This window comes from Myotis brandtii, unplaced genomic scaffold, assembly GCF_000412655.1.
Source record: "Myotis brandtii unplaced genomic scaffold, ASM41265v1 scaffold316, whole genome shotgun sequence".
NCBI lineage: Eukaryota > Metazoa > Chordata > Mammalia > Chiroptera > Vespertilionidae > Myotis > Myotis brandtii.
This window is the reverse complement of record NW_005362116.1, coordinates 1395313-1419825: the sequence shown is the minus strand read 5'-3', so window position 1 is coordinate 1419825 and position 24513 is coordinate 1395313. Positions and strand designations below refer to the sequence as shown.

Genomic DNA, 24513 nt, shown 5'->3' with positions numbered 1-24513 from the left:
CCTGAAGTGAGGACAATAATATAGTACAAACCCCACCACCACCAGATTGGTGCCTGGATTACATGAGATAGTCATAGCCCTCAAAATCCTACCTCACCTGATAGCCTCAAGTTTAAGGCACACCTTGTAATGCTGAATCAAGATCCTGTAACTCCTCTCAAATCATGACCTGAGACAGGGTGTGAACCTGGCTGGGATGTGACTGAGATTCAAGGTCAAACCCTGCCCTTGGGATTGGGCATATGAGATCTGTAAAGTACAACTAAGATGGCCCCAAACCAAAGAGGACTTCACTGATTTTACTAATAGCTAATGGTGTCTTTGAATTGAATGAATAGAACCCAGACTCCAGACATCCGTCTTGCTAAGTCATTTCCAAGAGCGTGGTGGTGTTTCTGGATATTTACACGGAAGGGTGTGCCTCTTGAACCACCTGCCTACAGTTCAGTGTCCCTGTAAGTCAGAAGGTCGCAGAAAAAATTGGCACACAAAGCCAAAAAGAACTGTAGAATAGAATAAATGGCTGGTATTTCATAATGAAGACAGAATGCTTAAGGCAGTTACGAGAGATTTTCTTGAAAGCCATTAATGAAATTAGAAGAGGAATATAAACTATGTCCTAGCAGCAGCCTCTTGTTCGTGCTCTTCCTCTGACACATAAAGTTTAAAACAACAATGAAACCAAATGGAAGAATTGGCTGGCCTAGCGCTCCCCAACTGGCTGACGATTCCAAAGGGAAGTTGCTCCAGGTCTTCGATAGGAGCCTCTCTCAAGGTCACCCTCCCCCCCCAGGAGAAGGCAGGTGCGGCCAAAGTTGGTTAGAGTTCAGCCCCTCTGTGGACAAGAAACACTCACTCCTGCGCCCCCTCAGATTCCCAGGCGGGACAGCCTTCCAGCTGCGAAGTTATCATCAATTCTGCTAGTGGCCAGGAGAAGGCAGGTGAGGCCAAAGTTGGTTAGAGTCAGCCCCTCTGTGGACAAGAAACATCCACTCCTGTGCCCCCTCAGATTCCCAGGCTGGACAGCCTTCCAGCTGTGAAGTTACCATCAATTCTGCTAGCGGCATTGTATTATTTTTCTCTTTGGCCAAGACTGCTTTTAACCTCCTTCCTAATGGGTGTCTAAATCTTGAGATGATCCTTCATTTTTTCCTTCAGTCATTCAGTCCTTCCTTGAGTATATATTGAGTGCCAGCTGTGTGCCTAAGCCCCAGTCATGACACCGAAAAGCAGATGTGGTCCCTGCCTCAAGGAGCTCACAGTCCTCAAAGGAGGCAGAGGCTAAGTATGCAATTATAAACGGAATCAATCCCTCTGTGTTGCAAGAGAGTTGGCCAAAATAAGGATAAGGCCCAACTGGGGTCATCTTCTCCAACAGTGTTAAATACTTCATGAAGCTAAAGAAGCCCGGGGAAGCCTGACACCCTTACAGGAACAGCATTGCCATCTTAATAACACGAAGAAGAACCGGAGACTCCAACGAGCTAAGAAATGTGAAGAAAAAAAGAGCCAGTATTTAAATCTGTGTTTTTCTGTCTTCAGAAGATGTTCTTTCAACAGCTAATATCTACCTCATCCAGAATGTTAATCAGCAGAATAATCAGACATAAGAAATCCTCTTTTATTTCCTTGTAATCAAAGGACCATTATGACCAGACAAAAGCTGTCTGTGGCCCACTTTTCTCTTGACCTGGGTTTCAGAAAATATTACTATGAAGCTGTAATTTCTCCTCCTCTCCCTCTCCAGTCTTGCTCCTTTTTAATCAGATCAACCTCTACATGTCAGCCAGTCTCATGTAAAACAAGGTGACAAAGAGCTTTAAAAACCAGGAAAAAAAATATTTTCATGGTGGCTGTATGTCCTGTCACCTGAAACCTTTTAGGAAAAAAGATAAATTAAGAATACACTTATAGGCATGACATAATCACTTCCAAATAAGTCAAAGCAAAGGTTTAATTTGGTTCTGAATTTCTTTAACTATACAGCAAACTAAGGTTTGGAGTAAAACAAGTTATTGCAGTTCCAGTTATGTTCTCAACATCACACACACACACATGCACACACACACACACACAAATGTCCTTTATTATTCATAAGAATACCTTTCAATCTAAACTGATAAAATTATTTACCAGGAGGAGAGTCTATGAGTGATCCAATCAATCAATCTTTCCTTGAAGTTTCCCTTTTTCAGTATTAAAGTAGGAAGTTTATATCTGTCTTGAGGGAGAAAAGAATAGAAAAAGAATTTCACTCTCAGAGATGTTTCCCTTAGGACAATGCTATGTCTGTATAAGTTGCTGGATTTCCTAAAAAAAAATGAGTGCAACCCCTCTGGGAAAATAACTGTTCTCTCTCTACAAAAACAAATCACCACATCAGAGACTTTGATCTGGGTCAGGGAGGAACATCCCTTAGTCCCACCCTCACTTACCTGAGGGAACATGAAATCTAAAAGGAACATGACTTTCCCAAGGTCAGATAGAGGGCTAGCAAAACTTCAAGGCACCTGGCTACCAATGTGATACTCCAAGGAGAAAAGTCATTCTTTTTTTTCCTTCTGTTAATGACTACCAGCAAGAGAAAGGACTTTTTTCAAGGTTGTTTGTTTATGTTGATGTTGTTTTGTTTCTCTATGAGCAAGAGGAATGTAAATTCCAGGATTTTCCATGAGAGGCTGACAGGATGGCATTTAAAGATATTCTAAGGAGATGATCATGAAAGTAGTTCACTTTCTGTTAGATACAACATTTAGATAGGACCCCAATGCACACCCATTTTTGCTGTCTAATACTCGTTTTCAGAGCCTGATTGTATCTCCCTCCAAACTCCCATTTGTATCTAAGAGGCCCCCCCTGCCACAGACACACAGAATCCCCAGCTCTGGCAATGGAGGCTGGGAAGTGAGTGTGAACCTGCTCAAGAGGGGAATCCGAGTTGCAAGAGCTGTTTCCCGTCTAATTTTTCTCCTTTCTAATTTTAAAGATGTTTTCTCTATAAACATGTCTCTTTCCATACAAATAACTAAATAGCTATTTATTTAATATCGTTTTAAGTAAACATAATTATCTTGTTCATAATTAATTAGTATGTTCATATATTTGTAACTACATATTAAAGGGCAGAAACATATCATTTGGATGAGAAAAATGAGCAAATATTTTAATTTACTGCAAGTAACAGCAAAAGCCAACTGTTCCACTAAAAGGCTGCCATTAGTATATGAAAACGACTTTGATTATTACTGCAAAAATTGCATCTCTTCTGGTAAAGCATAAGTATTTCTTTTAAGAAAGAATCAGCTTCCTGGGTTACTAACAATGCACAACTCTGGTGATCGACTGTGGGTCTTAGTATTGTATCACCATTACACATTTCGATTAATTTTAGCAAATATCTGTGGACATCTGACTAGTTGTCATGTGCCTACTCTTGTGGAGCTTATGTTTTGCTGGAGAAGACAGGAAAATAAACAAATACATCTTATTGGGGGGGAGTGAGACAGGAGCACAGGCAGGAAGGAAAGAGTTGGAGGTGGCTATTCATCCACACGTAATGCTGGGCAGGTTAGGTTACACAGTGCTCCATAAGGGACGTGGGGAGTTCAGATCTTATTCTTAAACCTAGTTGTGTTACTGTATTTAGAGGACGGATCCAATTGCCAAATGAGGGACTGTTTCTCTTATACATGTTTCTAATAATATCAGTAAACTGATGTGTAATCATTTCCACTGAATCATTGTATTTTATTGAGCTTTTTTAATTTCATAGATATCTGGGTCAGAATTTACGATTCTGGAAAATTTCATTTTGAAGTATTTGATAGACCTTTTAAATAAAGCTATGATAACTGAAATTTATTTCCCTATAAGATTTTGTCCAGTGCAAATTAAGATCAATGTTGTAGTTCCATGAGCCAATGTAACTTATTGGTCTTTGGAGCCAGATAAACACGGTTGTAAATTCTGACTCATTCCACCCACCGTTGTATGACCCTGGGCCCAGCATATGGCCTCTCAATCTTCAGTTTCTCCATATGTAAGACGGAGATAATAACAGTGCACATCTCACAGGATTGTGAGGAGAAGAATAAATGACATAGTGCCTGTGGAGCACTTAAGCCACTGCCTGCACTTAATACATTTTTTATAACACCACCTATTACTCTTATCATTGTTACCAAAATCTATTAGTGCTCATTAGCCAACAAAGAGAAATGTCCTAAAATCGTTACTCGTGAAAGAATTTTTAAATGAAAGAATTAGGATTATCATATCAAAGGTGTGTGCTTGGAGCTATGTATATATTATGAAAGCCTGTATCACAAACAAACCTGAAAGTAGAAAAAGTAAGAGTTAATTCATCTGTGTATGTATCAGGTACTTTAATAATAAGCTTAAATCGAGGTTAGGGAATTTCTTGTTGAGTTGTGTACTTTCTGGATTGCCATCAGATTCAAGTTTAAAGAATTCAATACCAGTTGGCAAATCCCTAGATCACAAGATCCTCAGTTGAAAAATCAGCAACTGAAAGGCATTTCCATTGTTTTCAAATGTTGCTGCAGAAAGATCCTCATGCAATTTCTGGGGCTGCCTGTGACCTCTGTGGTCAGCCATCTTAATGAAAGACACTACAGTTTCTGGAAATGTACCATGGGACTCTGAATATTATGATTAATGGAACCACTAACTGTTTACTTAATGAATGTAGATATGCAAACATTGTCTGGTGTCCCAAAATGCCCCATTCCAACCTGGCTGTGGTCTGAAACGCCAGAATCACACTGTGCACATGAAAACAATAAAACTGAACATAAAAAGTATTTCTTAATTGGAATATTTAATAAATTTTGAATTTGTGGTTTTTATTGTGTTTAAAATATATTATTTAAAACAAATGTGTTTTAAACAAATATTTATTTAAAATAAATATTCCCAGCTTTGAGAAAGCCCAATTAAGAAATCCAAGACCTCATAAGAACCAATGACTTTTTGGTAGGAAAGAAAGTGCTTTCTAAAGCAATCATTCAGAATTCAATAACAAGCATTGCCTTCAAATTGAGTATGCACATTCATGATACAGAATGTTGTAACAAGAAATTTGAGGACAATGAGGAAAACACTAGGTTGTTCATTATTGATGAAATTAGAGATAAGTGACCCAGAGTTTCTAAACTCACACCTGTTTAAAAAAAGGGTCTTTTTAAAGAACCTCTAAAAAGAGGGTTGCTAATGTGGGAATGTTGTAGAGGTGCATAAAAGGTAACTTTGGAAGAATAAGTAATGCCATTATTTCTTTCTGAACTGTAAAGTAAGATGAATATGCAAAGAAAACCAAAACAATTATCATTGCTATAAAATTGCACTTTTGTCTTTATTTTTATTTTGTTAAATCTTTATTGTTGAAAGTATTACATATGTCTCCTTTTTTTTCCCCATTGTCCTCTTCTGGCCCACCCCTGCCCCCATTCCCCAGGCCTTCAAAGTATTACATATGTCCCCTTTTTCTCCCCATTGACCTCTTCTGGCCCACCCCTGTGCCCATTCCCCAGGCCTTTACCACCCTATCATCTGTGTCTATGGATTATACATCTATGCATACAAGTTCTTTGGTGGAGCTCTTGCACTTTTGTCTTTAAATTTGTTAATATCAATACCTTTATCTGAATGGTTCTAATATAATTAACCTGTAGAAATTATAAACTTTTGAGAAACAATGTTTACATTTCAAGATTCCATTTTAAAAATTCATTTTTTTCTTTCTTTCAGCTGGAAGATGGCCTTGTATGGTTCTTTTGGAACAAAGAAGACAATATTGTACTCACAGCTTAAGTAATGCAGAAGATCAAATCACTGCAGGCTGCCCTGTTATGTATGGTTTATGATTATTTTCTTTTCATCTCTTTAATAACGGTTTCTTAATACCAATATAATCAGATTCAATAAATTTGGTGTTTTTTAAAATACCTACTATATGGATCAACCAATACTAAGTTACAATAAGGAAATTTATAAAAATCAGTCAGAATAACCACAATGTCCATTATACAACAAAAAATAAGTAGGTATGTGAAGAAGCAAAAAAGTAAATTTCAAAAAGTTACTTCAAAAGAAGAAAGCAGTTAACAATACAAACATGACCCAGGTGCTAGAATTAGCAGAGAAGGAATTAAAAAAAACTATTGTAGATATGTTCAAGGGCTTAAAATAAAACATGAATATGACTGTTGCACATAAGGGGAATTTCAGGAGGAAATGGAGAGTATAAAAAGTTGAATAAAAATTCTAGAACTAAAAGTATAATATATAAAATAAAATATTGACTGGATGTGTTTAACAGCAGATTGGAGATTACAGAAGAAAGGGTTAGTAAACTTGGAGACCAATTAATAGAACATAGACCTGTGGGATAATATTAAGCAATCCAACATAGATACAACTTAAGAGTCAGAAGAAAATATAAAGAGAAATAGGTAAGATTTTGAGAAAATAATTACTTAAAAATTTTCAAATATGGTGAGAATATTCAAGAATCTTGGCAAACTTGCCCTAACTGGTTTGGCTCAGTGGATAGAGCGTCGGCCTGCAGACTGAAGGGTCCCAGGTTCGATTCCGGTCGGGGGCATGTACCTTGGTTGCGGGCATATCCCCAGTAGGGGGTGTGCAGGAGGCAGCTGATCGATGTTTCTCTCTCATCGATGTTTCTAACTCTCTATCCCTTTCCCTTCCTCTCTGTAAAAAAAATCAATAAAATATATTTTAAAAAAAAGAATCTTGGCAAACTCAAAGCAGAATAAGTACAAAGAAAATCACATCTAGGAACATCTTTAACTTATCATACTTTATAGTTTACTGAAAATCAAAGATAAGGAGAAAAATCTTGAAAGCAGCAGAGAACAATGATACACTGCATTCAGAGAAACAAAGAAAAGAATGACAGTTGACATTTCATCAGAAGCATTAAAGCACAGAAGAGAATGGGATTATATCTTCAAAGTGCTAAAAGAAAAAATAAAACTGTCAAGTAAAAATTCTATATCCAGCAAAATCATCCTTCAAAAATGAGGGTAAAATAAAGATAGATTTAAATAAACAGAAGCTGAAAAATAGTTGTTGCTACTGAACCTGTAAATGTTAAAATGCTAAAAGAGGTTCTTCAGGCTGAAGAGAAATTATAACAGAGGAACTTCTCATCTATAGGAAGGAAGAGTACCAGAAATAATAAACGTCTGGGTAAATATAGTACTATCTTATTTCACAATTAATGTTTTATGATATGGACGTTTAAAGAAAAAAATAAAACAAAATAAAAATAACGTTTTACTATAGTGTTTATAACATATAGAAGTAAAATAGTATGACAATACCACAAAGGATGGTGGTAAATGGAATTACACTGTTGTAAAGTTCTTATTTCAGGTAAAATGGTACTTGACACACGAAGTCTAGATACACTGTACACTTAAGTTACAGATGCTTATTTTAATCCTTAAAGCACCAACTGAAACAACATATTTTTTAAAAGTAGATTAGCACCAAAAGGTAGCTTAGCACCAAAAGGCAGACTGGCCCCAAAAGCAAAAGATTCAGATAGTAAATACTTGAGGCTCTAGAGGCCTTACCGTAAAGGTCACAACTACTCAATTTCCCCATTGCAGCTCAAAAGAAGCCAGGACAAGATATAAATAAATGGGCATGGCGTTATTCCAATAAAACTTCATTTACAAAATCAGGTACTGGGCTGGATTTGACCCAAGGGCTATAGTTTGCAAACTCCTCTTCTAGATCAAGACTGAATTCAAGTGTACTATCCATATAGTTACTTGAGGTGATTCCTTGCCCATAGACTACAACATCCACTATGTGTTGTATAAATATCAAATAAACCAGTCTGTGCTGTATCCAAAAAAATAAAATTAAACTGAAAAGGTAGATTAGTATTTTCCTGGAGGATAAGGGTCACCCCCAACCTACAAGAGGCCCTAACATGTACTGAGTTCTGCATAATGTTAAATTTTTAAAAAAGGACACTTACAGGTATAAAATTAACAGGTTAGGAAGTAATAAGCATCATAAAAGGCAAAAATAAAGTATCTTTATAGATTATCAAAATTATTATGTAGATAAAATCATTTTAATTTTTCACTTAGGGAAAATAAAGATAATATGGATTCCCTGTGTCTGGGGAGACTTCTTCTAACTGTGGTGGAGGTGAACCTAGAATCTCCCTCAATCAAGGGAGCTCTTCAGGGATTTTCTCCAATGTAGCTTGGAACCCCAGACTGGCAGAGGTCTCCTGTCATGCACTGTGATAATACCCTGTGCTTCTCTTTCCTGTCATTTGCCATAGTCAAAATCTAATAATTATTTATGTTGCCATGTCTTTATCCTCTATCTCTCCCATTTGGTGAACTCTGTGAGAACAAAGACAGCATCTGCCGAGCTCACGGTCATATCCACAGCATAGTGCTGACTATAGGAGGCCACTGGTAACTCTCTGTTGAATGAATTACAGCACATGAGATGGGTGAGGTCTTAGAAATCATCTCGATTCTACAAGCATGCCATTTTACAGCTGAGCAAAGAGACCACAGAAACAGATCTTTGAGCATGTAATGACCCAGTTGGGACTGGCACTACTAGCACCTAAATTTCCAGGTCACCAGGCCAAAGCTCTCTCTGTTGGATCAAGCTGCTTGAGCAATAGTCAGTGTGCACAACATGTGACCACCAAACAAGTGAAGAACACAAACCTCAAAGGCACGGCATCGGCCTTATGCAAAGCGATAATGTTCTAGCTAAATGAACAAAAGCAATAGTGTGCGTGTCTATGGTTTGTAACAACTGAAAAATGACTTTTATTTTAAAATGCTCACACCTAGAGTTTCCTCAGAGACTATTTACACATCAGTGCTGTGAATAAATGACAAGCGGCAAGTCCTAACTAAGAACACCTAATGTAAGATCTTAAAATGCAGAGAAATGTGACCGCCCCTGCCAAGCTGATAAAAAGAGAGGAAAAGAAAAAAAGAAAAGCAATAGGCATGCCCCATAGTTAGATCAGGAAAAAAGATTGATTTTAATACAGAGAGTGTGAAATTTTCCTTCTCTCCTCAGTTATTTCTCCTATAGGTGCGGCCCCCATCTTTCTTCTTTACTGCACCAAGTCAATCAGCTGTCTCCCTACAGTCACCACATAGGAAATAGAGTCAATAACTATATAGGGAGCCAGGTGGGCACTGGGAATATCAGGGGGAACACTTTGTAAAGTATATGATTGTGTAACCACTATGCTGTTCACCTGAAACCAATACAAAATAATATTGAAAGTAAACTGCAAAAATAATAACAATACTTAAAAAAAAAACAACAACTCCATTTCTAATTCCAGAGCCTTTTGTGTCCACTCACACTTCGTTACCCCTCGGACTGTCACCAGGCTTTTTTTCCTGTCACTTACAAACAACAAAGAAAAATATACTATAGAAAATGCTGTAATGGAAAAGGCTTCTGCAGGATACACAATTCAAAACCACAATTTTCCCCACTGTGCACCAGCGCTGTGCAATTGGCACTTATCTGAGACAGTTTTCAAAGTAAATATGTTCGCCATTCAAAGATAAGCAAGTTTTTAGTAAACTGTCAAAAAAAAAAAAGTTTTGTCTTCTTCATCGCTGGTGGAAAAACCCAAAAAGGAAAAGTAAGAGGGGGAAGACAGTCTCTGAGTTATACTGCACGTGTAGACCTAGTTTTCTGGAAATCCATCAGTTGCTAGGATAATCAGGGCGAGGATCCACCCCCACCACACTGCCCCAGGCCCAAGGTAGATTTTGCCATCAAAATAATGAGGGTGAAACACTAAAATAATCATGCGTGATAATTAAGGCAGTTTCTAAAGCTTTGTTTTTAATCATCATTAACCTCACATGTGCTTTACATTAAAAACCTATGTTCAAAACATAAACTAAAAAAGGGAAGATGCCACTTTAACAAGGCCTCTGTTGACATCAGTTATAACTGAAAGTTGTCCCAATGGAGGTATCAGGGAATAAATAACAAAACCCACAGAGGCTCATGGAGGGCATCTTAAAGGGGGACACCCCGGGGCTGGGATGACACTAGCATCCACACAAGCTTTGCAGCCAGTGACAACCGGGCAGCCCTGCTTCCTACGGAGGATGCTGCACTGTGGTTGCTCACACACGCTACCTGTCAAAGGCTGCGTTTTGCTTTTGCCCAACACAGCTTTTGTTAGGCACTAACCATCTAATGCCAGAGTTAGGGACCTTACAGAAGGGACTGCCAACTTCAAGGTCATAAACCCCTGGGGAAAGTGTTAAACCTCTGGAGAGACAAATGAAAAATAAAATGCTGGCAATAGAGGAAACATAACTTTCTAGTGATAGATAACTTTCAAAGATTCTACCAAAAAACCCCAAAATTTTCACTTTTAAAATACATGAAGGTACAGTGGCACAAAATCTCCAAGCTGACGTAAAAGAACGGGCAGATGTATCACCCCTTTGGTTTTGGGAGAGCAGAGGGGCTAAGACTATATAACATGAAGTTACACAGTTTAGGAAATTCCACAAAAACCTCCCAGCTCCCTTTGCTCTTACTGAGCTAATAGTGCAGGGACCTTCTCAGCATTATTTCACGGTGAGCAGATGGTAGTCTGAAATTTTTTTGATATACACAATCCACTGCCAGGGGTTGCCAAGAGGTCAGCAGAACCCAGATTAACAATTGATCAGCTCTAATGGACCGTCGTAGCAATAAACTCAGAGCCCGTACACAGACCGGCTACCCCCAGTAATAGCAACGGGGCTGACACCCAAGCTGTTAACAGACTTGTGCTTAATAGCATCGCTGCTTTGCAGCTTCAAAACCTTCATGGAAGCCGACAGGCATTCTTCAGCGCACATCCATTCTCTGGAAGGCCCCTCTTTTTCAGGCTTCCGCGAAAGCGCGTGGTTTACTCTGACCCAGAGATTTCACGGAGGTCTGAGGTCTGGGTAGTGAATGACACTCTGCAATATTGACTGGTTATTTCAACATCTACTCTTGTGTTCAGACCACAACTGAGCCTCTGATAGTTCTTGTGTACTCACACAAAACAGACGACAGGGCTTCCCAAGAAAACAAAAGCTGTAACACTCCAGAGACTCACTTTCTCATCCTCTATTTTTTCTCCAGAGAGACCCAACGCTGCATTCGTGTTTACAGCACTGCATTTGACAAGGAACCGCTTGTGCTACAACAGGGTTTTATTGTGAAGCTTCAATAATGGGAAGGAAGTCAGAACACTCTGGGAAGATAACAACAGCTCCAGACAGACAAAAGAGAGCGGCTCAAGGTTAGTTGCGCTAAACCACAGAACGTGTTTCCTCAGCTGAAGGATAAAAATCCCCTGAAGTCAATTAAAGCATTCCTTTCCTTGCCCATCTGCCTTGACTAGACAACTGGTCTCGGCATAAAATTGACTATGAGACATAAACACCAGATTTTACAAAACAGTCCTTTCTTGCCCTCCTGCAAACTCACTCCTTCCAATTGGACCAATGGATCAAAATATTTAGTCCAGAGAAACCCAAGAACAAGGACATTCTCTTACATAAACACAATACAAGGCTCAAAATCAGGAAAGTCCACATTGAGGCAATATTATTTATCGAATGCATAGTCAATATTCACATCTTTGCTTCTGGATCAGAATCCAGCTTAGGATCTCATGTTGCATTTAGTTGTCATGTGTCTTTGATGTCCTTTACTCAGGAACAAGTCCTCAATGTTTCTTTGTCTTTCCTGACCTTGACTTTTTTGAACTGTCCAACCAGTTACTTTGTGAACTGTCCAGCCAGTTTCTTTGTAAAATATGCCTTAGTCCAGATTCTCTGACATTTTGTCATGATTAGGTTAAGGCTACACCTTTGGGACACACTGTGAAAGAATCCTACATAAGCGCTGTTGTATCCATCCTGGTCATCATATCTGGAAGCTCCTGATGTCACTTGGTCTCATCACTGATGACATTAACTTTGGTTACGTATTCAAGATAGTGTCTGCCAGCTTTTTCCCTAATAAAGTTGATATTTTCTCCTTTGTGATTAATGAGTAATTTGTGGGTGGTTGCTTTAAGACTGTCAATGTCCTGTTCTTCATCAAACTTTTACCTGCTAATTTTAGTATCAATTGAAGATTCTTATCTCAATCAATCAATACCATAATTTTCTAACTCCATCATTTCTTCCATAGTTATTAATTGCCATGCCATCGTAAGAGCTTCCCTTCTCATTTATTTATGCATTTATCTTTTTATCTACCTGTTTGTTTATTATCAGAGTAGACTCATGGTTTCTTAATTTATTCAATGTTATAATCTAAGTTGATTTGAGATGAGCTTCTGTCATTTAGTACCAGAATATTCCTGAAAAGGCCTCAGGAACTCCTGAGAAGAGGAAGACAATTTCCCTTGGCAACACATTCAAGAGACCCTTACAATCATCACACTTACAAAGGCGCTTCCTGATGCTTCCATTAAACCCCCCATGGCCACTCTAGGAAGCCCAGACCCTCTGAAGAGCAGGCACACTGAAGTCAGCGTGGCCAGTAAATGGCCCCTGGATCTTCCTGGAGCCGCCACATGGTTGTAGCTATAGGAAGCGCGATGCTTCTTGCTATATTCAGCTGATTTCTCTGTTCTGTCTCTTGCAGCTCTGCTCAGAAACCGGGGCTGGCTTCTCCACTCCTCTCCAATGTTACCAACAGTGACTAGAACAGCTCCACCTCCCCCTGCAACTTCTTGTGCTTGGCTATATTCCAGGCTCTATTTGCTTTATATGTTGGGGATTATGCCTAAAAATGAACCCCAGATAGTAGGTTTGACATTTTCTGCTTCCCCTCCAGATCTATTCTTCACCCTTCTCCACCCAGTGCAATGCCTCAGGAGGCTGAATCAAGTCAACTATACTGACAGTTGGATTCAGCCAATGGTGGGTACCAGCAAGAGATCAGAAGGCTAGAAATTGTTGTTGGGGTATCTTTCCCAAAAACTGCCAGATCATCATGGCTGCACCCCTCTATCAAGTACCCTTTCCATATAGCTACTCTCTGGCTATTAGAAACCTCTCTGTCCCCTGGCTCCTTCAGGCCAGGAGTGTGGCTTGACCTGGGGTGCAACACTATAGCTTGTTGGTTTCATTTACCACACATTTATAAATATTCCCCTTATTAAACTTTCCTCAATTACCACATTTGAGTGTTCATGCTTTTACCCACAAGGCAAAAAGAAAACCAATGTAGACAATAATGATGACAAGAGGTAGGCCCATGGGACAGAGATACAGCCAAAGCCTATCTTAGGGATCACTATCTTTTCTTTCTTCTGTCTTTATCTTTTTCATATACCACTATTTCCCAATTGTGACCACTAAAAGAGTTATGTTCTATCAAAACACAGACTTAAGGATTCAGGTTTACTCCCTCTGTTTTTTCTAGAAGTAAGGAGAGGCTACACAACTCAGGAATAACAATACAGATAAAATTTACTCCAGAAGAGAAGCAAAGGAACCTCCACGTGTTATTCAATTCACTGGCCCCTTCTACTATGTTTTCTCTCTACAAGACAACATCAAAAGCCTTCTCAACCAGACACAGGATGCCATGATGAGATATGAGATTACTACAAGAAATTTATTAAGTGGATGTTCAAATCCCACATCTGTGAATGATTTAATTTTTAAATATAATTAAAATCAATTCAACATTAGATCCATCACAACATTCCTTTCAATCACTTAAGCCAAGGAAGTGTCTGTATTCTGCTATCTATCTTATCAATTTACCATTAAGAGCTCTGGTGATTATTGTCAGTTGGCTGGTTAACTCCCCCGGAATTGGGGAGGAATCCATCAAAATCTGGTTATATGCATGAGCTTGTGTCATCCCACTGCAATTATCATGGTGACAATGGTTGAGGTTCCCTATCCTGCCTTATCAAAAAATAGGCACATTTATTCCAACTCAGTGCCATCTCTCAAAGCCTTTCTTTCCCAGCCACTGAAACCTGGCATTCCTGGTACACTGAGTGCTTCTCCTTCGGCAGAAAACAATTAATTCGAACTATAATCACGTACCTGCAAGTCGGCATCGAATTCATGTTTCAGGTGCGCTTCTTCCGCAGCCTCCACCAGGCGCTGAAAAGACAGAAAGCGACAGGAAGGGTTACAAGTGTGGCCTGGACCAAATTCCTATAATGTGAAAAGACTTAGTTTTCTCTGTTGCCCCCCAAATGACAGAGTATATCATGTTCATTGTGACTGGTACCTTTACACCCATGACACTGAACATAGTAACATCAGTGTCAAAATCCAGCTTTTGCCTTCATTATTCAACCATAATTCTTCCAACAGATATTTATTGTTATGTGTGTATAAAGACACACATGTTCCACATCCATTTTTGTATAAAAGACACTGGCCCTTGAGGCTGGATATGGACTCCAAGACCTACCTAGAAAGTACATTCCTTAGGCAGAGAAGGCCCTTAGTCAAGATTTATTGAACTGAATTGACTTCAATTCTAAATGGACTAACTTCCCCAATGCTTTGGAAAACACTACTGATTTTAATTGCCTGCCTCATTCAAGGTCAATTTTTTCTGCACCCAGTTCCAGTATGTAATTATCAGGTGACAGTTATTTGAATTTTATGGGACATCAATGCCATTTTGACAATCTTCATCCCAATAATAAAATCACTGAAATTAAATACACAATTATTCTTCTTGGCCAACTAAATTCAGCCACTTCATATTCTTATGAAAACAACTTAATGAAATTCCATTTAACAATTATTCAACAACCAAAATCATTTCACTTTAATTTGAATTTGCCAGTAAGTTATTTCCCACCATGAAAATGCAAACGAGAAGATATTGCAGAAAATTCATTTAGTTAAATAATATTTCACTGAAATTTCATTGAACTAAGAGAAAAATCTTTCGATCCAAATAAAAATGCAACCATTCCTGTTTTTCCCTTGGTTAATCTTGCAGCCTATGCTACCTTTAACTTGCTTTCGCTTGACATAATAGAGACCTGAATTTAAAAGGCCATGTTTTAAAAAAAAAAAATGATGACATTAATCTCCAAATGATCACAAATCCACAGACAAATGTTCCATGCATGATTATTAAATTGGACATAGAAATGAAGAGTCTGAATATGACTGGGTAACTTTGGGCTCTGGTATAGAGCACTAAAGTCTTCTCTCTTCATAGGGGCATATAAGGAAAGAGATAGGCCAGCCAGAGACCGGCTGTTACAGACAGGAATCTGGGAGGGCGGGCCAATCTGGCTCCTCACACTCCCTGCAGATGGTCAGAAAGGGGCTGCTCCATCTCTGGTCAGTCAATCGAAGAATAGCCCCCAGGAAGCAGGACAGGGCTGGCGACAGAAGAATGAGTTCTAACTCCAGCCGCAATGCAACACACTACAATTGTGAGATTTGGGGCAAGACCCTTTCCCTCTCTGGGTCGTTTCTTTACCTTATGCACATGAAAAGGTGACCCCGGAGCAGTGGTTCTCAAAATGTAGTCCCCCATTAGCAGCATCAGTTTCACCTGAGAGCTTGTTAGAAATACACCTTCTCAGGCCCCATCCAGTCCTGCAGAATTGGGAGCTCTGGGGGTGGGCCTGGCGACCTGTGTTAACAAGCTCTGCCAGTGACTGATCCACTGGCTAAAAACACCACCTAGCCTGGATCGTACCTCACCCCCGATGCCTTGCTGAATGAGCTCCTCCAGTCCTCCAAGGTGTCTCAACTCTCATTTATCTTTCCAAAACCTGTGCACATATGTATTTTCACCATGAGACTAAAGTACTGTATAGAAGAGAGGCATAAAATGGAGAGGAGGAGAAACAGAGGAAAAGAAAACTAAGAGACACAGTCTACGTAGATTGGATATGTTGGCCCAAAGCTTACATTGGGTCAGCTTTCAAAGGGTCGCGGTTTTCTTGGAATTGTCCCAGCCGATGAGGCTTGTCAGCCTCCTGGGATCACAAGACACAATTTGCAAATGGATCGATATGAACTCAGACAGATGAGTGACAGGCAGTGATATATCAAATCAATGTTTTCTAGAGAGCTTATTCTTTTAATCTTTGTAACAGATTTAAAAATTGTATGCATGTATCATAAAAATCAGTTACATATTGAATGTGTATAAATATTATGCATGTCTGAACATTTACATGATCTAAAAGTTATGCATTTTGATTATGTATTTACTTAAACACATAGAAGTTGTTTTTATCATGGTACCTAAGCATTCTGAGAATCCAGAAATGTCCATCAAATGTACAAATGATCAAAAGATAGGAACAAATTAATTTCACAATGACCGAGACAGATAATATTGAAAAAAAGTGAAGAATTGGAAATGTACAAAAACACAAAAGCAGTATAGGACCAACAAGTAAGAGAACAAGATGGAAATGATAGGCAAATAGAAATTATGACAGAGTATAGCGTAAAATGCATTTATTATATAGCATTTTACTTATATTTGTGTTTGTATGTTAATGTATATCATACATACCTTATAACATGTCCAAATATAACATAACATAAAATGTATTTAAACCACAAATACTACAATGCAAGACATGGTGTACAAACAGGTAACACACTGGAAACAATTCAATAAAATTGTACTAATCACTGAGATAAGCCAGAATACTGCTCTCTGTGTGGAGCAGTGAGTACAAGAGAATCTGAACCCTTCGACCAGTTTAATGCTCATTTTCAAGTTAGGTTGCTGCATGGCTTCTTCATTTATCACAATGATATTTCCGATCACACTCACTGCAAAGCTTAGGAAATAAGACTCAGGAAAAGATAGTCAACTATACATATCGTTTTCCCATGTGAAACAAATAAGTACTTTGGAACAGAGCTCTTTGAAAGGATATACCCTTCTGCAATAAACTATGGGGTTATCCCGACTGCGCCCTGATGCCGGTGGGAGACAGGCTTATATTTTATGAGAGATTTCCTGGGGAAACCCCAAGAATAGGCTCAGCTATTGTGCACAATAGTAATGACAAGCAGGACATCAAGAACTGTGTACCTTTTGAAAGGAACAAAGGATTGTTTATCTTTCCTCTGAAACACTCGCATAAAAATAAATGAGTGAAAAAAATTGTACCTAAGAAGAAAATCATGTGTCATAAACTTGCCTAAAACAGACTCCTGGGGATAGATGTTCCCCTGTTAATAAAATAAAAATAAATTGAGTTCTCATTTTTAAAAATCAAGACACCCTGGCCAAGTAGCTCAGTTGGTCAGCGCATTGTCCTAATATGCCAAAATTGAAGGTTCAATCCCTGGTCAGGGCACATACAGGAATCAACCAACAAATGCATAAATGAGTAGAACATTTCCTCTTTCTATAAAATCAATAATGTTTTAAAAATCAAGACAACTCAACTTCAACTCTGATGCTTGCCAGTAAATAAAAAGCTTAAAATGTCTCTTTCCTGCACAAATATCTCTATCATCTAATTCAAATTAAGTGTGCTTTAAAAATAAGTTTAATTATCACCTGCAGGTACAAAAAATCAATTTAAATGTGCTAATATTTTAGTTATTATATAAAAAGCTGCCACCAAGCCTGAGGAAAACTGTTATTCTATTATGTCTATTAGAAAGGCAGTGTGCTTTTAATAATAATAAGTTAATTTTCTCTTGCATGAATTCCCCTTTTGGTTGTGCAGAAGGGCTATAGAATTGCGACTGTGGTTTTTAATTAAAACTGAACACTGGAAATAAAAATGGCTTTAAAGACTAGTATTCAAAAGTGTGCTGTGAAGGAAGGAAAAACAAAAGTTTTGTCCACAGCACCTTTAATGCCAAATTCTCCCCTCTCCTTTTAATGCTGAAAATTTCCTTATTCAATGTAAATGTAATACACACCCTGGGATTGGAACAAAGCACCTAAATGCACAATGTTTTAATTCATGAGTTGATGTACATTTCATTGACTTTTATATTTCTAAATTACTCTTCCTTTTTAGTTAAATAAGTATAAACAGAAGCTACCTTTATAAATAACAAATGCTAGAGGTCATGGACCATGGACAGTATTTATAGCTACTGTGAAATCACAACTGCCTAGGGCAGTGGTTCTCAACCTTGGCTGCACATTAGAATCACCTGGGAATCTTTTTAAAATCCTGATTTCTGGGCCTCATCCTCCAGAAATTCTGTTTCTTTGTTAATGTTGTGGCCCCACCCCCCACCCTCAGTCCTCACTGCTGGGACGTCTCCCTGGCCCCACAGCTTCCCCAGTGTTGGTGCTGACCCTGTGTGGCCCCACCCCATAACAAAGAAACAGAATTTCCGGAGGATGAGGCCCAGAAATCAGGATTTTAAAAAGATTCCCAGATGATTCTAATGTGCAGCCAAGGTTGAGAACCACTGGCCTAGGTGAATAGCAGGGATATTAAAGCATTTCATTTAAAATCGCATCTTATCTCTTGTTCCAACGACCCCACATTATCCCTACAACACTACAGAATGCTGTCTTCCATCTCCTCTCCCAAAACACTGGAATAAAGACTAAATTTAAAGACATCATAGAGGTCAAACTTCCTGTCATGGTCCAGCAGGGGGAAATAGGACACCAGGTCAAAGTGAAAATTGAATCAGAAGAAGAAAATGATCTTTTGTTCTGTTTGTATTTCATCTTTTTGTTCCTGGTCATTCTGGCTTTCTAGGAGGAACGCTGGGAAGATGCCATGAGCGTGGGAGGAGATAGAAAATGTAATCACACAGCCTCAGTGACCTACTGCTGGACTCCTACTGGTTCCATCATGATGAGCAAATTGTGTACAAATGAGAAAAGTTTCAATAAATATTCCTAAAATCGGGGGGTTCATTATGGACAAAACTCTTAAAGCAAAACAAATATTAAAACCGAAAAAAAGACATTTTTATTTCTCATGCTAAAGCTAAAAAGTGTTGCTTTGTAAATGCAGTTATAATGGAATATTGGAAAATGCCAAAGCACTTAATATGTTTAATGGTTTTCATTGAATGTTTTGCAACAATACATTTAATATCACACCAGGGTTTTTATTGCCATTTTTTTCTAGAATGAATACATAATTCTTTCTTAAATACTGCTTAAACTCCACTAAGGGGATAACTGGGAAAAATCTATAATCATTAACATGGATTTAAGCTGCAGTGATGATTAACTTGGAGATAGTTTTGAATTGTCATTAATACCAAATCAATAAGAGCTAAGTGTGAAGGAAGATAACCCAAAGGAGTGATCAAAGAGAAGTAACAATTTCCACCACAAGCATACCCAGTGTGGCACGTCGTCTTTCCCTCACACTGGCTTTAGTGGCTTTTGTCGTAAGGGCTAGCATTTAATAGAATGAGAGTTACAACACTGTGTACATGGGATTGATGCTCTCCTAGCACCAAGGTTCCTGGCAGGCTTGACCTCTGCATGATGACCATCTACAGAGGTGAGGAAAGAGAATACCCGTATCCTCTCCATAGTCACAGATTTCAAACTCTGTGGATCTTTAAAACAAAATGAAACAATTCCATCCTCATTAAATGCCATCAGCACATCAAAAGATGTCTCCAGGAATCTGGGCAAAATGAGACGGATGTGTTCCCAGGACTAATTTCAAACACTCTTCTCTTGTATGAAGGTCAGAAAACAATAGTTTAAGAACCATGAAGCTCAAAAACAAAAACGTAAGATATTAAAATTAACACTATCATTTCTTCTGTCACTGAGGATAGAGTTTGTATTGCTCTGTAACAGTGTAGATTAATCCTCGCTGCTTTTGTTGCTAGAGTTACTGGATGGTGATTTTGCAAAGTGTGGAACCTACCACCATGAGCCATGAAACAACAGGAGGTGGTTTCCAGAAGGGTGAGGGAGAGGCACAAGGCAAGTAGCTCTTTCATGTGAAGGGATGAATGACAAAGAACATTGGCAGTAGGTTAGGAAGCTCCCCACAAGTGACATTTAGGCTGAGCCCTACGGGAGAATGGGAGGTTCTTCCAGAAGGAAAGATGCTGACAGACTGTTCCATCCCATGGAAACATTGTAAACAAAGCTTTGGAGGCAAGAAAAGTTCTGGAAACAGCTGGACCTCAGAGACCTACATGGAGGCCACAGCCTTGGCTGGGTGACCATCAGGCAAGAAATCAGGGCAAAGGAATAACCTGGAGAGAAGGACACAATTAGACAAGAAGAAATCCAATTCATTTTCCAATCCTGCTCTGAAATGCTGAAACTGCAGGTGGAGTCCTATCTGAGAGCTTAATGTTATTTAGTAATCCTTCCTCATACAAGTGTTTTTACTTTGCAATTCCAATCAAAATGACCCATATAATTCACCAACTATCAAGATGATCGTTTCTTTAGAGAAAAACAACTTTTAAGGAGCCTCCATTATTTCTTTGTTCCTTCGGAAGAAATAAGCTTTGCTGCACACGAATGAACATTTTGTATAAAATGACCTTCTGCCTGAAAGCCACAAAGATTGCTTCTGCTTTAGAAACAGCAAACATTTCAAAGTGGATTAGAAAAGCTAATCTATGAAGTTTCCAGAGAAAGCAGGTAACAGAGCAATAGAGCAAACACATCTCTCTGTGGGTGGGAGCTCTCTTCCTCCCCTTCCTGCCTCTTTCAGATTACATGAGGCTACACCAGCCTTTGACAAGACAAACTAAGCCTGGAGTCGACATCAGAGGACACAATCACAATCAATACCAAATTATCTTTGTTTCCACTGGAGATACCAGTTACCAATTTGAGGTTGCTTAAATTAATACCTATTATCAACATGAATGGCCTTTTTCCAAACCAAAGCCATCTTGCTTTACATCTAAGGCTGCATTGGCCCAAAGTGCAGCATTGGCAAAGCTTCTGGAGATGGAAACAGACGAACTTTGCTGAAATGGCTGCCCAAGGGCCAAGGCAGCTGGGGAGGAGACAGGAAAAGAAGTCAACCTTGTCTTTCAGCCCAAAGTAATTTTTCCCAGTGATGCAGCATTTTTAAGAATGGTCTTCTGCTTAGGTAACCCTCTGGGAATGGTTTAGGGTTGATAATCAAAATCAAGACTATCCTATAGAATTATAATAAAAGCCTAATATGTTACGTGTCTGGTCGGCCGTTCAACCAATCAAAGTGTAATATGCTAATGATATGCTAAGGCCACTTAACCACTTGCTATGACTTGTGCTGACCACCACGGGGCAGACAGTCGACCAGTCAACCAGTTGCTATGATGTGCACTGATCACCAGGGGGAAGACATTCCCACCGGTAGGTGAGCTTGCTGCTGGGGTCTGGCCAATTGGGAGTGAGCCAGACAGGCCAGACATGCCCTGGAGCCCTCCCACGGTCCTTCTGCAGCTGGCCAACCTCCCGTATCCCTCCCCAGCCCCAATCGTGCACCGGTGAGGTCCCTCAGTCTGGTCTGCACCCTCTCGCAATCCAGGACCCCTCGGGGATGTCAGAGAGCCAGTTTCAGCCGGATCCTGCAGGCCAGGCCGAGGGACCCCACTGGTGCATGAATTCGTGCACCAGGCCTCTAGTTTAACCATAACCCTTAGAAAATCCACTCAGGGCCCTTCAGTTTTGAGCTGACCTAGTTCCTTTGTGGACAATGGAACTGTTATTCATTTCCCAAGGGGACAGCTCAGGATGAATCCAACTATGACATTATATCAGTTTGAGGATAAACATTTGTTTTACACACTGGAAACCATCTATCCCTGAGGGCTCTGACGGTGGTGAACACAATTCTGTCCCAGCCCTTAATTAGAACCTTTCCAGCACCTCCTCAGAGGTTTGGACTGGAACCCGCAATGATGGAGCTTTGAAGGTACGGTCCAACGACCTAAGGAAGATGGAGACATCTGCCTACAGTAAGACAGGCAGGACAAGAAAAGGCACAGCCAAGGTAAGAGGATGATAGTCTGGGTGGGAAAGTCTGTCCTATGACAGTTTCCATTCCTGGTGGTAATGACACATGTCCATCACTTCTGTTCAATTTAGCTTAACAAGTATTTGTTGAGAGTCTATGAAGTAACCAGAACAGCAACAAGAACTGAGTGGGACACCAGAGATCAATGACTTGTCTTGGCCCTCAAGAAGCTTTTGGTCTTTTAAGCATTATGGCCCAGTAGGACCAGACCCATCTCTGAGCCCCAAAACAGGGTCTGAGTCCTGGTCATCCAGCTCACTAGCTGCTCAACTCAAAAACTGTTCTCTCTGGGCCTTGATGTTCTTATCTGATGAACTAAAAAAAGATCCTCTTTAGTTGATCTTCTATGTGTGAATTTGATGAGAATGCACACACAAAACATTTCCTCCAGTTCCGCACAAGTATGAGATATTGTTGCGATGGGGCAGGGGGAGAGGCAAGGTTTTCAGGCAGAGCACAGCTTGCCTGGAACAAGGAAACATCAGCGTCTGTGCCTCCCACACTTGGCTCTCAGATGGGAGAACTTGGAAGAACTCCTCAAGTTCACAGTTACATGGAGGTTATATGAAAGTTAATTCTGCTGCCAAGGAAAGGACTCCAAGTCTGTGTTCTCAAACGTGAGGCTGAGCACCTGCTCCTTAAGGACTGGTTTTCAGAATCCAGCACTCTCTTTCTCAGCTTCAGCAACAAAATCTGTGATCAGTGAGGCTGAAAATGAACTGAGGCAAGAGCCTGTATCGAAAGGCTTGACTGATGTCCTCAGAATGGCACAGGCACAATGAGTAAGCTGTTTGCCAACACAAGCTCCTTTGATGGATGGCACTGTGAGACTTAGAGTGTGGCAGGGCAGCGAGTGTGACAGGATGGTGAGTGTGGCAGGACCAGCGAGTGTAGCAGGCAGTTCCCAGCCCCTGGACCCCAATCATAGCCAGGAAAGGAAAAATATACCCTACTCCTTGATCATGGAAAGATGAGGAACAATTTCCATGTCTGTTCAGACTTTACCTACTCAAGATGGGTTTTTGTTTAAATCTGATGCAGGGGAAATGCTATTTTAATTTCCTTTTCATTATTCCCTTCTATCTATGCCTCTAGATACTTGCTAGGCAACTTCAGTTTGGGAGGGAACATATCATATTGGTCCAGAGAGCAGGCCCTGGGTCAGACAACTTGACTAAATTTTGGCTCCAGCTACTTAAAGAAAATAGTCTGGGCAAAAGTTCTTAATACATAGTAAATGTCCATTAATGTTAGCTCTTCTTACTGTCAATGGTGACAACAATGGTGATGATGATGATTAAGTATGTGAGAAGAATTATGCTAGAGGCTTTGGCCAGGAAGATGACCAACACATCCATAGTTCAGCTGGAAGGAGATGAAATTAGGCAATGTGACATGGGCTATCCTAGGGGGTGACATAAGGTGATAATAGCACGCAATTATTGGGGTTCACACTTCCTATCCTAGTGCCAACTGTTCTAGGGATTCAGTCAATTAACCCCGTTAATCCTCACAAGTGTCTTATGAAGGAAAGCACAGATATCATCCCAACTTTACACATGGGGAAACCAAAGGGCAGAGAAGTTAAAGTGTTATGAAAACTCAAAGCAGAGAGCAGACAACTCTGCCAGGGCATGGGGCACCAAATGACTCATACATGTGACAGTGAGCCTGAGGTACAGGATGAGTGGAAGTCAGCCAAGTGGCCCAGGGAAACTATGAGAGAATGAGCAGCAAAGGCTCCAAGGTAAGAGGAGCCTCATGTGTCTACAGAGTGGCAGGTAGTTTGTAAGGGGCGGGGACATAGTAAATGTTCATTAATGTTAGCTCTTCTTACTGTCAATGGTGACAACAATGTTGATGATGATGATTAAGTATGTGAGAAGAATTATGCTAGAGGCTTTGGCCAGGAAGATGACCAACACATCCATAGTTCAGCTGGAAGGAGATGAAATTAGGCAATGTGACATGGGCTATCCTAGGGGGTGACATAAGGTGATAATAGCACGCAATTATTGGGGTTCACACTTCCTATCCTAGTGCCAACTGTTCTAGGGATTCAGTCAATTAACCCCGTTAATCCTCACAAGTGTCTTATGAAGGAAAGCACAGATATCATCCCAACTTTACACATGGGGAAACCAAAGGGCAGAGAAGTTAAAGTGTTATGAAAACTCAAAGCAGAGAGCATACAACTCTGCCAGGGCATGGGGCACCAGTGTGGGGAAGGTTTCATACATGTGACAGTGAGCCTGAGGTATAGGATGAGTGGAAGTCAGCCAAGTGGCCGAGGGAAACTATGGGAGAATGAGCAGCAAAGGCTCCAAGGTAAGAGGAGCCTCATGTGTCTACAGAGTGGCAGGTGGTTTGTAAGGGGGTGGGGGGAGGTCAGTGGTGTTGAAGAAAAGGGTGCAAAAAGGCAGGCAAGTGAAGTTCAGGTGAGCAAGGGCAATGAGCAAGGCTAAGGAATACTATTTCTATGCACAGTG

The 24513-nt window shown here is 39.9% G+C and overlaps 1 protein-coding gene across 1 annotated transcript in view; it reads right to left on the bottom strand.

The window, feature by feature from the left end:
- LOC102261892 (voltage-dependent calcium channel subunit alpha-2/delta-3-like) overlaps positions 1 to 24513 on the bottom strand; it is a gene marked incomplete at its 3' end in the record, with an annotated part of 535527 nt that overhangs the window by 175594 nt on the left and 335420 nt on the right. The window contains exon 5 of the mRNA XM_005870310.2: positions 14136 to 14195. Coding sequence (XP_005870372.2) covers positions 14136 to 14195 — 60 coding nt within the window. The remainder of the gene's footprint in view (positions 1 to 14135; positions 14196 to 24513) is intronic.